Source organism: Vigna unguiculata, chromosome 6 (genome assembly GCF_037176805.1).
Source record: "Vigna unguiculata cultivar grain cowpea cultivar isolate G323 ecotype 2 chromosome 6, ASM3717680v1, whole genome shotgun sequence".
Classification (NCBI taxonomy): Eukaryota; Viridiplantae; Streptophyta; class Magnoliopsida; order Fabales; family Fabaceae; genus Vigna; species Vigna unguiculata.
In genome coordinates, this window is record NC_140797.1 from 44,046,660 (window position 1) to 44,060,360 (window position 13,701).

At 28.2% G+C, this 13,701-nt stretch overlaps 1 protein-coding gene across 1 annotated transcript; it reads right to left on the minus strand.

Annotated features, from left to right (window-relative positions):
• Positions 1–9,289: 9,289 nt before the first annotated feature.
• On the minus strand, positions 9,290–12,646 carry LOC114187906 (putative E3 ubiquitin-protein ligase LUL4). Its single transcript, XM_028076310.2, has 3 exons — positions 11,931–12,646; positions 10,475–10,988; positions 9,290–9,715 (listed from the first exon to the last, which is right to left on the minus strand). Exons 1-3 carry the CDS (start codon positions 12,443–12,445, stop codon positions 9,602–9,604), a joined length of 1,143 nt encoding a protein of 380 aa, XP_027932111.1. The 5' UTR covers positions 12,446–12,646; the 3' UTR covers positions 9,290–9,601.
• Positions 12,647–13,701: the final 1,055 nt, after the last annotated feature.

The following is a 13,701-nucleotide window of genomic DNA, read 5'->3' on the forward strand; positions in this document are numbered from 1 at the left end:
GGAAGAAAGAAGAAGGTTTCTTTATGTTTTCTTTTTAATCTTTCTTTTATTCTTCGATATTATTACTCTTCGCATGGATGTGCATGTATAAAAACGCGTTTGATATTTTATATTGTCTATTAAATTTAAATTCTAATAATTAAATATTTAACAGCATTTAATATTCCATTGAAAACTAATTAAGATTTTTCCTCTTCATAGATGACTAAATTAATAACAACTCACAAACGCTTCTACTTTAATCTTTAGATAAATAAAAGACAATTATATTATATTAAATGGGCTATTAAATTTAACTTTTAATAATTAAATAGTTAATAGCATTAAATATTAGACTGAAAACTAATTAAGATTTTTCCTGTTTTTTAAAGAACTAAGTTAATAACAACTCAGGAAGTGATTGATTATTTTTACCCGTTAGAATGTGTTGATGTGATGTGTGGATGTAATTCTTTGGAAGTGAGGTAAGTATTTAATTGAAGTGTATGGATTGTTAAACATAAAATACTTGTGCAACATCTTCAATGCTATTAATTATTTATTTATTTAAATCTTTTGATAATAAGTTACAAGAGACATGAATGAAGTAGGTCAGAATTTATCTTGAAAAAATTGGGTGATATAATAAAGTGACATTTATTATAGGCAAGGGCTAAGTTGTCAATTTCCTTTTCGGAACTCGCTTTTGGCACATTTGCATCAGTACAGTACCTCTCAAGTGGACTTACACTAAAAAATGGCACTCCTGATTCACACGTTCATCATCACACACCAATAAATTTATCAGATTCCAGCGATCTAAAAACTAGGAATACAAATTTTATTTTATGTTGTCTATTTCTCCTTTGCCTGAAGTAATGATATATCCAAATTCAACTCAACAGTTAACCCAAATCACATTGTAAGATTAAGATAGATTTAGTATTCAAACATTGAGTAATACCCATGATATTATAAATTATAACCTTATATAAAAATAAATTCTAAACTGTAACTTCTTCAATGCAAAAGCAATATACCCACAGACATTGATGATGTCTAATGTGCATAATTGGTCAGTCAAATATCTAATTTGTTTATAAAAACAAATTTAAATAACTCTGACCTATTATAAAGGCATTCGGTGCATTATTAGGTGTAACTTATGTTTCGGAGAGGATCAATTATATTGTACTAATGTAATTTATACTAATTACTCTACTACCAATAATCAAATCGGAATCAATTTTTCATCTATAAATTCTATTGTTTGTTTTAAGTTTTCTTCTTTTTTATGAAGGAAGAAGTGGACAATCAAACTATATTCTGAAGGGGATATTACATATGAATGGTAAGTGGGAAGTACGTATAAATTCATGTTAATTAATATAAAAATATATAATATAAATAATTTTCAATTCAACACTAAATTATTAGATAAAAATATATGTATTATAAAATAATGTTATTTATCTCGTAGAGATATAAATAAGTCAAACATAATAAAGAAATACTCTCTTGTATTGATGTTGGATGTAATATACTCTAATCCTCTATACTGATATTGTTTTATTTATATATAATTAACTAAGAACTTTTAATGACACTAAATACCTGCATTGATATATATTGAATCAATAGTAATACAATTGAAGAAGATAAGGAAAATTCAATCTAAATACACATTCATATAATCTTGTTTTACTTTATTTAAATTATTAACAACAACATTTTCAATATTATTTTTATAATAAGTCATAACAAATTTAAGTTACTTGAAGTTTTACATGAGTAATTAGGGATACAACACTTGTTTGTTATTATAATTGTCAGTATATTTGTGGAAGGTAAAAAAATATTCTAACTATCAATAAAAACACCACTTAGATTACAAAAATTTATCTTATGACAAATACATCCTTCAATCAATCCTTGGACAATTTCAACCAACAGAACAAATCAAATATTTGAAAAACAGCTATATTTTCATGGAAAATCTTTAAAGGGATATTGATTTGTCAAATAACTATGAAAATCTAGACAAATAATATGAAAACTACGAAACTTTAAGTTAAAAATTTGAGTATATAATTAAGAGTGACTTTATATACACGTTGTAAATTAGAAATAAATTAAAATAGTGATGAAAATACTTATAGTCATTTATTGACTAGTAGAATACTTTAGAATTTGTAGATACACTTAGCTAGTATAAAGTCAACTAATATATAAAATAAAGTGTTTCATTATCCCATTTACTTTTAATTATTTTTTACAAATCCTTCATGAAAATCTTTTTAAAACCAATGGCCCTGGGGCCATGGCCCCCAACCCTCAAAAGTTTTCATAATTTTTATTTTTATTTATATTTTTCTTATATATATAATATATATATATATATATAATAATTTTTTTTATTATTTTAACATATTATAATATATTTTTATTATTTTAATATATTATAATATATTTTTATTATTATAATATACATTACTTATTAATATATAATAATATATTTTTACTGTTTTAAAATATGAGTATTAAAAAAATATTTTTTTTAGAAATAAAACTCAAATAACTATTAAATTTAAAATATGAAGAAAAGTGAAAATATTTATAATGATTTTTTTTACTTACTTGTGTGAGAAAAATAATTTAAAAATTCAACTTGACTTTTTCATCGTTGATGATCTTCATCATATAAATTTGATGAATATCCTATTGAATTATGTTGATTTTTGTCAATAGTAGAAAATACATTTTATTTAAGTTGAAATATTTTTTTTATAATAATTTTTGAAAATAAAACTTCAAAATGAAACGGAAAATAATTTCATACATATAGTATGATTATTTATCTTAAAAAAAAATATTTAATTTTTAATTTTTATTTAATTATTAATAAATTCAAATAATGTGAGAGAAAAAAAAGAATAATTTATGTATTAGATAATTTTGTTAGAATTATAATTATATTAAAATATATATTATTTTTATTGTATTACTGAAATGATAAAAAATTATGTCGTCATTCCAAAATTTGTGTTCAATTTCCGCCTGTTTAAAACCTTTTTAATTATATATAAAGTAATAAAAGTGTTTGATACAATTGATTTATTTTTTATCATTACCACTCTAATAATGTAATTTTATTATTATTACTGTTATTGTTATACCTCACTCTTTCACGTTATTAAACTGATAATTTATTTTTCTTCATTATCATAATTTTTATGATGAAAAATTATAATATAACTTGTTTGAAGAAATTCTAAGTATATCCTATTTTAAATATGTTTATTATAACAATGAAAATAGAAATGAAATAATAAGAGAATAAAAATGTTAATTATATAAGTTATTTATTTTAATTAGCAATAGAAAAAGAATATAACATATAAACTTTAATTTGGTGCTGTACAATAATAAGCAATTTTAGTAAAAGGTTCATTTTTCCTAAGAGCTATGATTAAACGAAATAATATATATATTTTTCAATGGGAAAACAATAAAGGATGATTAATGTATTAGGTTTAGTTACATTTGTAATATATTTATTATGTTACAAAATTAATTTTTGTTATTATTTGATTTTTATGATTATATTTTTTTAATGATGTTATTAGTGTGAAATATCCATTAGTCATGAATAAGAAACTAATATTAGAAATGATAAAGATATAGTTGTTCTTATGGGTGTTATTTGAATTTGTTATGAATTTAATGGAATTTTTTACCTATACTCTTTACTATTCTCTTTGGTTCTAAGTTTTTTTTCTTCATTCGTAAAAAAGAAAATTGTCAAATAATATTTTATTAATTTAACTTATTCAATATTCTTTCTTTATACAAGTTCATTTAGATCCTGATTCTTTCTTTATACAAGTCCCGGCTATATATTCTTTTATGATTTTTGTTTGAATGATATATTACATAAATCTTAACTACATTAAATTAAACAAATTATATGATATATTTTAACTATTTACACTTCTTTTAACATCTCTATTTATTTATTTAATAAATTTCATTATGTATTTATAGATAGCTGACCTGTGTAAAATCCAAAATCCTGTAGCACCTATATGTTAGCAGATAAATCAAAATTTCAGAGTGAAAAAACTTACCAATAATATTTTGGACAAGTGATAACGACAAGTACTTTTTTTACCTAAAGTATGAAGAGTTTGAATTCATAATGTCATTTTGGACATAAAACAGTAAAAATGTATAACGTGTGAGGTCAAAATTAAATTTTTACATGGAAAAAAAATGCAATTAAATCTATTTGTTATCTAACAAAATAAAAGTACTAGTAAAAACAGTTATAAATTTACTATAATATAATATGATACATCGTACTAAGGTTTAAAATATTAATAGAATATGTCATTTTTCATATTAACAAAATTATCTGTAATATCATCACAGCATCAGAATCTGGATAACAATAACAATAACAATAACAATATAAATATAAATATAAATATAAATATAAATATAAATATAAATATAAATATATATATATATATATATATATATATATATATATATATTTCCGCTTTTATTTGCACATCTTCTCGGTAAGACAAAGTTGGTTTATGTCTTCTTTACCAAATTAATTACGTTGTAACTTGTAAATAAAAAATTAAAAATTACGTTGTAACTCTTTAAAATGTGACATAAAAGGGAGATAGTTTTTTCTAATCTTAAAAAACGTATTTGAATTTAAAAAAGAAAAATTTGAGTGAATTACTTAATATAAATAATGTTTTAATAAGTTAATAAGTAATTGGAGTAACTTATAAGCTGTTTTTACTAGTTCCTATAAACTAGATATGAAAGTAAAACTCCAGTGCTTTAACAATATAGTAGTATTTCTACCGTGCAATTCACGGACCACGAAACTTTAAAAATTATAATATATTTATGAAATTGATTTAAATTATAAAATTATAATTAAATTTAATATAAGTATTTTATTTTATAAAATTAAATATAATTTTTAATTAATTGTATAATAAAAATGTATTTAAGTTATTTATATATATTTATAACAAAATATATCGTATATAATTATTTTAAATAATATATAAAAATTGAGTTAATTAAAATTAAGAAATTAAATTAAATTTTTATAAGGTTTACTTAATAATTTTTATATCATTAATCATTTTTTATTATTAAAGAATTTATTATGTACATTTTTTGATATAATATATATTTCATTTGGAGTTTTATACCTTTTTATATAAAAGGATCCTCCTTCTCAACATTATTTTCCACTAAAATGTGTCTTGATTTAAATCTGGATAAGCCCCTATAAAATACGTTTAGATATGAAGTTTAACATATTCACAAGAATTAGTTCAAAAGAAGAATTTTTTTTTTTCTTTTTCATTTGTAGTATTATGAACATTTGTGTATTCAATGTTTAACCTTTGGTCTGGAGAGAAGTTAATCACATATGATAGATGGTTGATTATTTGTTAAAACAAAGTTTAAAAGCTGTTTTCTGGGAAATTCAGTTGGAGTGGCAGAAGTTTGGGGTGTTCTTGTTTAAGTGTTTGGTGCCAATGTGAAATGAAAACTGAATGGTCTTTGGTGCATTTTTATGTGCCTTAAAAAGGCAAGTATCTATATATGTGGTGTTTGAAACCAATAGTGGAACTCTTCTGATTAAATAATGCATACCTTACTTTAACAGCACTTAAGTGAAAAGAAGAAAAAGCAAGCACAGAACTGGGAATGGATAATTTGCACATGATCATGTCATACCAAAATGTGTCAATTTCTCCTAAAATGTACACAGATTTTAACATGGACTCATCTATTTATTTCTATGAATAAAACCAGAAACACAATTTTCAACGTATAATCTTCTGAAAAAATTCAACACAAATTCATCCTTTAACAGATAATTTATCGAGAGAGTTTTACCTTTTACTTGGACATACATAGCTAGAGTGGTAACTATAGTACTCTAAAAATGGGCCTACCCGATGGAAAATGGCTATAAACTCCTAATCATACCAAAACAAACCAGCCAACCCTTTGGATACTGATAAACCACATTGAACCAGGTTTCTTGTTTTTTTCTTCCATTTCTGCACTTCATTTATTTTTTTCAGGCAAAATCATTCTTGCTGTTTGCCCTTCTTCAAAACCTAAAAATGTGATCACCCTTATGAACATGTTCCTCTGATTTTAACCGTTATTTCTTTTGACATGTCACTTTACTGCCAAAGAGCATTTGTCCTGTAAGGATCACAAGAAACAATAACTAATTAGTGCATGCTTCGATAAAAGTCAATAATGTTCTCATTAGGTTGGAATTGAAATCAAAGTAGGTACAATCAAAGTGTTACGATTCGGTATTTATCATTAGACTAAAAATTATAGCTATTAGTCAGCATGTAACCTTTATTATGTAAAAGCATAACATTCCAAATATCACAATTTTACTGTGATTTTGTTTGATATCCGTCACACAACAATTGATATCACCTGCAAGATAAAGATAAAGTGTGTAGTTGTAAGGTTAATTTGAAGAGATAAAAGATGGGAAGAGTTGTTTGTTGTGTGTGATGGAAAGTGGAGTAAAGAAATAGGAGGAAATGTAGAAAATGAAAAAAATGAATGGTGGTTCTGTGATGGTGACAGGCAGAGAGAGAGGTATGATAGGATGGACTTAAGTGGAAGGAGTGGTGGGTAATTGTTAATTTGAGATGAATAGGTGGATCCATATTTAGGGTTATGATTTTACAGATTTTGTCTCTAAGGTTGGATTGGGGAATGAGTTGGGCAGCCATGCAAGGGCATTGCTATTTACGTCCAAGACTTGGCATAAGCAACCACATGCTCTTAATTTGGATAGTGATTGATGAGTGAGAATAAGATTTTACACATTAAGATTTGAGAGTATTTATTGACCCTCACCTACAACAGTACACTTGCAGTTGCACCTCACACATGCTCTGTTCTTTATCGCACTACATTTTAGCATGCTATGGGAAATTAATAATGCACTGCAGGTGTACACAACCTTTTACCACAACGGAAAACTTTTCATTCTTCTACTATTCCCGATTCTTTTCTTCTATTCATTCTGCTATATTTTTTTTCTTATTTACTTACACCGGAAATTGGAACGCTTTAACTATTACCTACCATTATTATTTTGTATAAACAATAACCATTTCCTAAACTCACTAATCACCTCCTTTTTTTCTTTACCACGCATTTAATTTCTCACTTTCTCTCTTACCTTTTTACCTTCTTTGTCTTTTTTAAGTCACTGTCATCAAAATTGTAGAGAACTCGGATGAACTTTTTGATGTTTTCGTATACCTTGCCCTCATTCTTGGTTTTCAACTTTTTTTCTCTTTTGCTATACCAAAACACAATCATGTCAAGTTTTTTTTTAACAACTTAGTAAGAACTAATTGCTTCTATTGTACTTCGTATTTCGTATTCCCAAAGCATGTGTGTGTATATTTTTCCACTGGATACGCCCTCACATTATGTGTGTTTTGTTTCTTATTCTCAAGTTGTTCACATCTACCAAGAGTGTGAAGTTTACTTCATGATGAATGATACTGTGTGAATAACAGAGGCGATATCATTAATCATAACTAAAACATGTGAACTCTGCAATAATTTAATAATTGGAGACAGATATGTAGTGTCTTATAAACTAACTTAAGGTTGAGTGGGAAATTGCTTGATAGGTCATTTACTAAACAATTATGACACTCACGCTCCTGTTTAATTACACATTATCATTTATATAATAATATGTTAGTTTTTATAATAATAATTTTCAGAACTCATACTTTAATAATTTTGAGTTAGTTTACAGTATGAAAGTCTTTACATTCAAAAGTCATATTTTAAATATATGTGTCTCTTTTGGATAGAGTCCAGTTTCACCTTGTAAAATCTCCATGTTTTTTTTTATATAGTAACTTGTATTGCAAACACCCTCGGGCCTAGAGCCCGAAATATTACAAACTTAATGAACAAGCCCAAGAACGAGCAATAAAACGAAGACAAAAATACTCACAGAATGTTCACTGGCCCAACTTGGGAAGGGATGGCCCAAGTTCAACTTACATTTTCAACTTTTAACATAAAGAGTTAATATATTAAAAGGGTTGAAAATATCAACCTGTTTCTTCAAATTGATGATAAGATAATGATTTTACCTAATTTTCCATCTTTAAGAGTAAGTCGATGCAACGTTTAAGCTTACTTAATATTAATTGTTGATAGTTGTTGTCAACATTAGTTTGGTAGAATACTCGAGTCAAGAAAAAGATTTACGAAATATTGCCTTGGTTAAACATCATCTTATCTTCGTTTGTTAGACAATATAGTGGAAAGTTAATTATATGAGCATAAAATTACATGTCCATAAATATGTCTAATTTGTTAAGTTGCCCAACGGGATCAATGTGCATTATGATTGTGTTATAATTACTTCCAATTTTTGTTAGTTATTTCTTTTAAAACTCTAACGGAACCAATATAAGTTTCACTATAATCATTTTTATTTTTAAAGTGAAAACATATGTATCATCCTTGTACGCATGTAAGCACTTGGTAATGTTTATTAACTTGTTTTACGAAAATAAAATGAAAATGATATCATCAATAATTCAATACTAAAAAAAAACACTTCTCTCTTTCATGCATCAGGATGTTTTAAAGTCCATTTAGCAACTTTCAAACATAAATCCAAACACAATATACCATAGGTTAATAAGGATGAACATTTAAGTTTTAGCCTCTCAAGAGACATCTGACATTATCAAAATATTGACAAATAAATAGTTAAAAATTAAATTATAAATCAATTAAAATAGAACCCTTTCTAAAGATAATTGTTATTTGATAGGATTAAAAGTTTTAAAGGGTTAATGAAAGAAGATCTTCATTATAACATAAACATATTTAAAAAAAAAAATATCCACAAAAAAACTGTCGTTTTAAATATAAACAATTTCTAATGGTAATTATTATCTTTCTTCTTTTCTTAAGAAAAAAATAAACCCTAAAAGTAGGCTCACTATGAAGGTACATATATTCTTCATCTATCATTTGAGAGAACCACTGATTTCTAGATCCTATTTAGGTTTTCTATTCTGTTAGATTATTTGAAAACCATCTTATTCTACTTAACACTCAACACCCAGTCTCTTCTAGCCCCCATTAAAACAAAATATGGGACATCACATAAATCACAGCGGTAATATGTTTCAAGCATCCACTATACAAGTTTAAATATGTAATAACTTTCAAAGATTCGTTTATGGACCAAGGTATTATCTCATTTCTCCCTTATTCATGAATAACTCAAGACAATAAACATCATCAATGACAAACTACAGAAAAATGATTGCCTGTACAATATAGATGACACGGGACGAAGCCTTCAATCACGAAAGATCTAATTTTCCCATGAACACATCACAAAAACTATAAACAGATTATTGACTAAATTTACAAAAAGAAGAAAGAAATTGCTATATACTACCTTACTGCAAACTTGAAAAACAGGGGGAATTTCTTAAAGCAATTTATTGATAATACCCTGCAACTTGGCATCAGAAGAAAAATCTCATTGATTGTCATTGTTTACTTTGATCTCTATGAGTTCCTCGATAGACTGACGGCATATAGGGCATTTATTGTATTGAAGTCGCAAAGCTTTTGCACAGTCACCGCACAAACACTGGAAAAACACAACAGAAGTCATTGAGAATGATCAATACGAAAATATACATTCTGACAAGTAATGCAAGCATGGGTGAAAAAATTATGTTGATGTTAATCCTGAAGAAAGGCTGGGGCAACCCTTGTTTAATAAACCTTAATTTGGCTGGGCAGAAAAATGTTAAATTAGAATATAAATATATATTTAAATTCACAACTAGTGAGTTGTAACGATATGTTTCTAAACTCTAATGATATCATGCGACGCTGATTAAGAAAAAACAGGGTTTGACAATTGAAAAACGCTCATCAGTTAGTAAAAGTAGTCCAAAAACTAAGTTATTATGAAAAATAAAGTACACTAAAACGATCTTCTGTTGCTACTAACAGGAAGGATTTTACCACCAAGAAATTACATTTATTGCTATTAGTCAGGAAGAAACAAAACACTCTATAGTCATTTCACCCACAGTATGTGTAAGTGCCGATATTTGATCTACGATTTTAGACTATATGCATGATATATCACATGACATCTCACGGCCTTGAAAAGAAAAACATATGAAGGTAGGAGAATCTCATGCAATACTAGCTATGCTTCCAGGCCTACGAATCCGAATGAACCATGTCTAAATAATCCCCATGATATCTTAACTTCCACAAGCGATCTCACGCAAATACAAATTATGCTATTATACAGGACTACGTATCAGTTTGATCCATAACTTCTATTATTCGCACGAACCAATATATAGGCACATTTGAAATGAAATCTTACCATATGTCGACAAGGTAAGACAGCTGTATCCTTTGGTTCAGTCATGCATACGACACACTCCTTCCCGGGATCATTGTCGTCAAAATCAGCTGCAGATGAGCTTGCTATTCCATATAACTCTCTCAACTCATATCTAACACCATCAATCCACAAAATCTGCCTAACTACTTTTATCTGGAAAGGACCAGCACCATTACTTTTCTCCAAGACACCTTGAGTTATTTGCATGTGAGGTGATGCATCTAGCACAGAATCACCCGGTGTTTCATCTTCCGAGGATGTTTTCAAACTTGTTTCGGCACATATTACTAGAGGAAAGACATCTTCTCCAGGTGAGGGCTTTGAAAGATCATCCAATTCAAAGAAGCCTAGGTCAATTCCTGTTCCTGAAGGCTGATTAAACGTCTGGCCAACTCCTTTCTGAAAGGGTATTGTGACTGGCTGAAATGCATCAGGAAATAATGGAACAAACCTACATTTTTCTTCTTCTTTGGCAAAGTAGGAGACAGTAATGCTACCAATCACAACAATAAGAAGCAGAGAATTAGAAAAGTTAAGATATTTCATAAAATATTCACAATTCACTCAATCTTTAAATCTTCGCATCTTACAAAATTCATTTCAAATAATTAGACACTCAAAGTAAAAAAGAAATCATAAATTTAACCCATGAACATGTTTATAATGCAAATGCAGGAAGGAAAAGCTGTTGTCCACGTAAAATTTCCAACCAATTGGTTACTCTCTAAGTCTTCCAATGTGATTCAAAATTTTGAAATTACTCAACCTGGAACACCAATTGGAGTTCTTGCTTAAAAAACCACATTGAAACTGTTGCAAACTTCATTCATGTTAAAAATTCGTCCAACATATTTTTGGCACGTTATGGACAGTAACAAGGAACTCCTACCTATATCTCAAGGCATTAAGACTAGAGTTAAATCTGAGCACAGCCTCACTAAAAGGCATAGAATAAACGACTTAATTAAGGATAGTTGGCCACAACTTGTGAGGCCTAGTCAAACAAAAGGTAAGTTGCGGGGTTTCTCAAGGATAGTGAGACATCATCAGGCACTAGAACCACGAAATGGGCCACCATTGGGCTTGGTCACAATTTGCTGTGAAAGACAAACTCTCCACTAATCTACTGCTCCTCTATCATCACACCCGGACACCACAAGATCGCCACTCCTGATGATAGGAATCTTACAAGTTTGTTTCATCTTATTTCACGATAATTACTTACAATTTGTATTCTGATTTTAAAAAATAAATAAAGACACGGTACCACTATAGTAGGTATTCAATCAGTATCCTCCTGAAGTTAGCGTGCAATCTCAACTCATACATGAATTGTAAGTAAATTGATCCTCATAACACAGCGCAGCAAAACTTAATTAACGATGAAACAAATCCAATTTTCAAAGAGTTCGGAAAGATGAGTGAAAAGCCTTACCTGCCATCGTAGACAGCATCGAAAACGAAGGAAATGAGATGGTGATCGGGGTTTTCCTGGTCAACCTCGAGGCGCAGGGTGTCTTTGTGGACGTTAACATAGTTTCTTATCTTCTTCGCGGCCTGGTGATCGACATAGGGCGGAGGAGTGGAGGCAGAGGCGCGAGTGGCGGCGGGCAACATGCTAGGCTGAGGGTGGTAGAAAGGTTGGTAGTGAAGGCGATTGGGCGCGGAATTGGCGTAGTTGGGATAGGCATTCTGGTTGGGGTAATAGAAGGAGATGGAATGGGTCTGCGGCGGCGGTGGCGGCTGTGGCGGTGGAGGCAAGGGAGGGGCAGCAGCATAGTTGTTGTTGTGCGGGGAGTAAGAGGTTGTGGAAGGGAGAAAGTAGCCCTGCGGTGGCGGCGGAGGAGGGTGGTTGGATTGGGGAGGGTAATAGTAAGGGGGAGGTGGGAGTGGAGGCGGTGTGTTTTGGATGAAATTGTTTCTTCTTCTGCCACTCCATGAGATACCCATGAGAGTGGTTGAAATCGGAATCAGAAGCACTGAGATGATGATGAAACAGAGCTCCCAATTGAATGAATGCGTGTTGTTCGGGAAATTAAGTTGAACCAACCTTTTGTGTTCTTTGTTCTTTCCACGGATTTCTATAGTTTTCCACTTTCCCCTTTTTACTTTTCATTCATTCTCTTCTCTCCTAAACCTATGAATTCTTTTATCAGGTCCACGCTCCTTCCGATGTCTTCTAAGGAAAATCACAAGCACAAGGAAAATTAGCTGAAAAATACACGCTTATCATTATTATTATTCTGACAATTAAATTTTAATTATTTCTTATATTTATGTGTTTTTAATAAGGTTTTTAATTTGATTGTATTGTGTCCAGAATTTTTATATTGTTTAAATTGATTTGACTTTGTGGTAGAGTGAAGTGACATTTTTGTTTTTATTATTATTATTATTATTATTATTATTATTAGTGAAAATAGTGGTGTTGTGTTGTTGGTATTTTTTAAATTTTATAAGAATTTGAGTTAAAATGTGTTTTTGTGTTTATATTTTTTAATTTTTATAAGGATTTAAGTTAAGATTAATAATATTTACTTTCAAAAAAATATATAATAAATTTAAAATGATTATTAAATAAAATAATTGTTAAAAAAATTGTTTTTGAATAACGGTCAAAATAGAAGAAATTACTGTTAAAAATAAATCAATTATAAAATAATTAATTTTTTAAACAATAATTAAGGATAAAATTAGAAAATAAAAAATAGACACAATAGAGCGAATACTCTTTATCTATTAAATGGGACACAAAAGTAAATATAAAAGTCGGTCAAAACTAATTATATTTCTCTATGTATACACAATGTTTCCTTAAAATAATGTAACATTTAGATTTTTTTTTCAATGTATATAAATTATTTTCTTGACAGACTTAAATATATACGGCACAAATCATACTTTAATTTACAAAAATTATAATTTAATAGAAAAAATATTGATGCATGTGTTTGAATATATTTTTTTCATACTTTTAAATCAACATCAATTTGAACCGTGGAAATATGTGAAATAAAATAAATAAATATTAAAGTAAAAAATAAAAATAAACAGTATTGTTTTATCGTTTATTTTTAAAAAATTAAACTTCTATCGGTTAATTGCTCACTAACTGAATAATGTATTTTATTTTCTCATTTTTATTCAATGGCCTCTTATCCTAAACACCGCACATACTCCATTTTTTAATTAAATCATCACCATTG

Bases quoted from the DNA above. Each gene is read 5' to 3' on its own strand.
- LOC114187906 (XM_028076310.2), bottom strand. From the start codon at position 12,445: ATGGGTATCTCATGGAGTGGCAGAAGAAGAAACAATTTCATCCAAAAC. The intron at 10,989-11,930 runs GTAAGGCTTTTC...TGTGATTGGTAG, and splicing joins GATGCTGTCTACGATGGCAG to CATTACTGTCTCCTACTTTG. The intron at 9,716-10,474 runs GTAAGATTTCAT...GTGTTTTTCCAG, and splicing joins TCTTACCTTGTCGACATATG to TGTTTGTGCGGTGACTGTGC.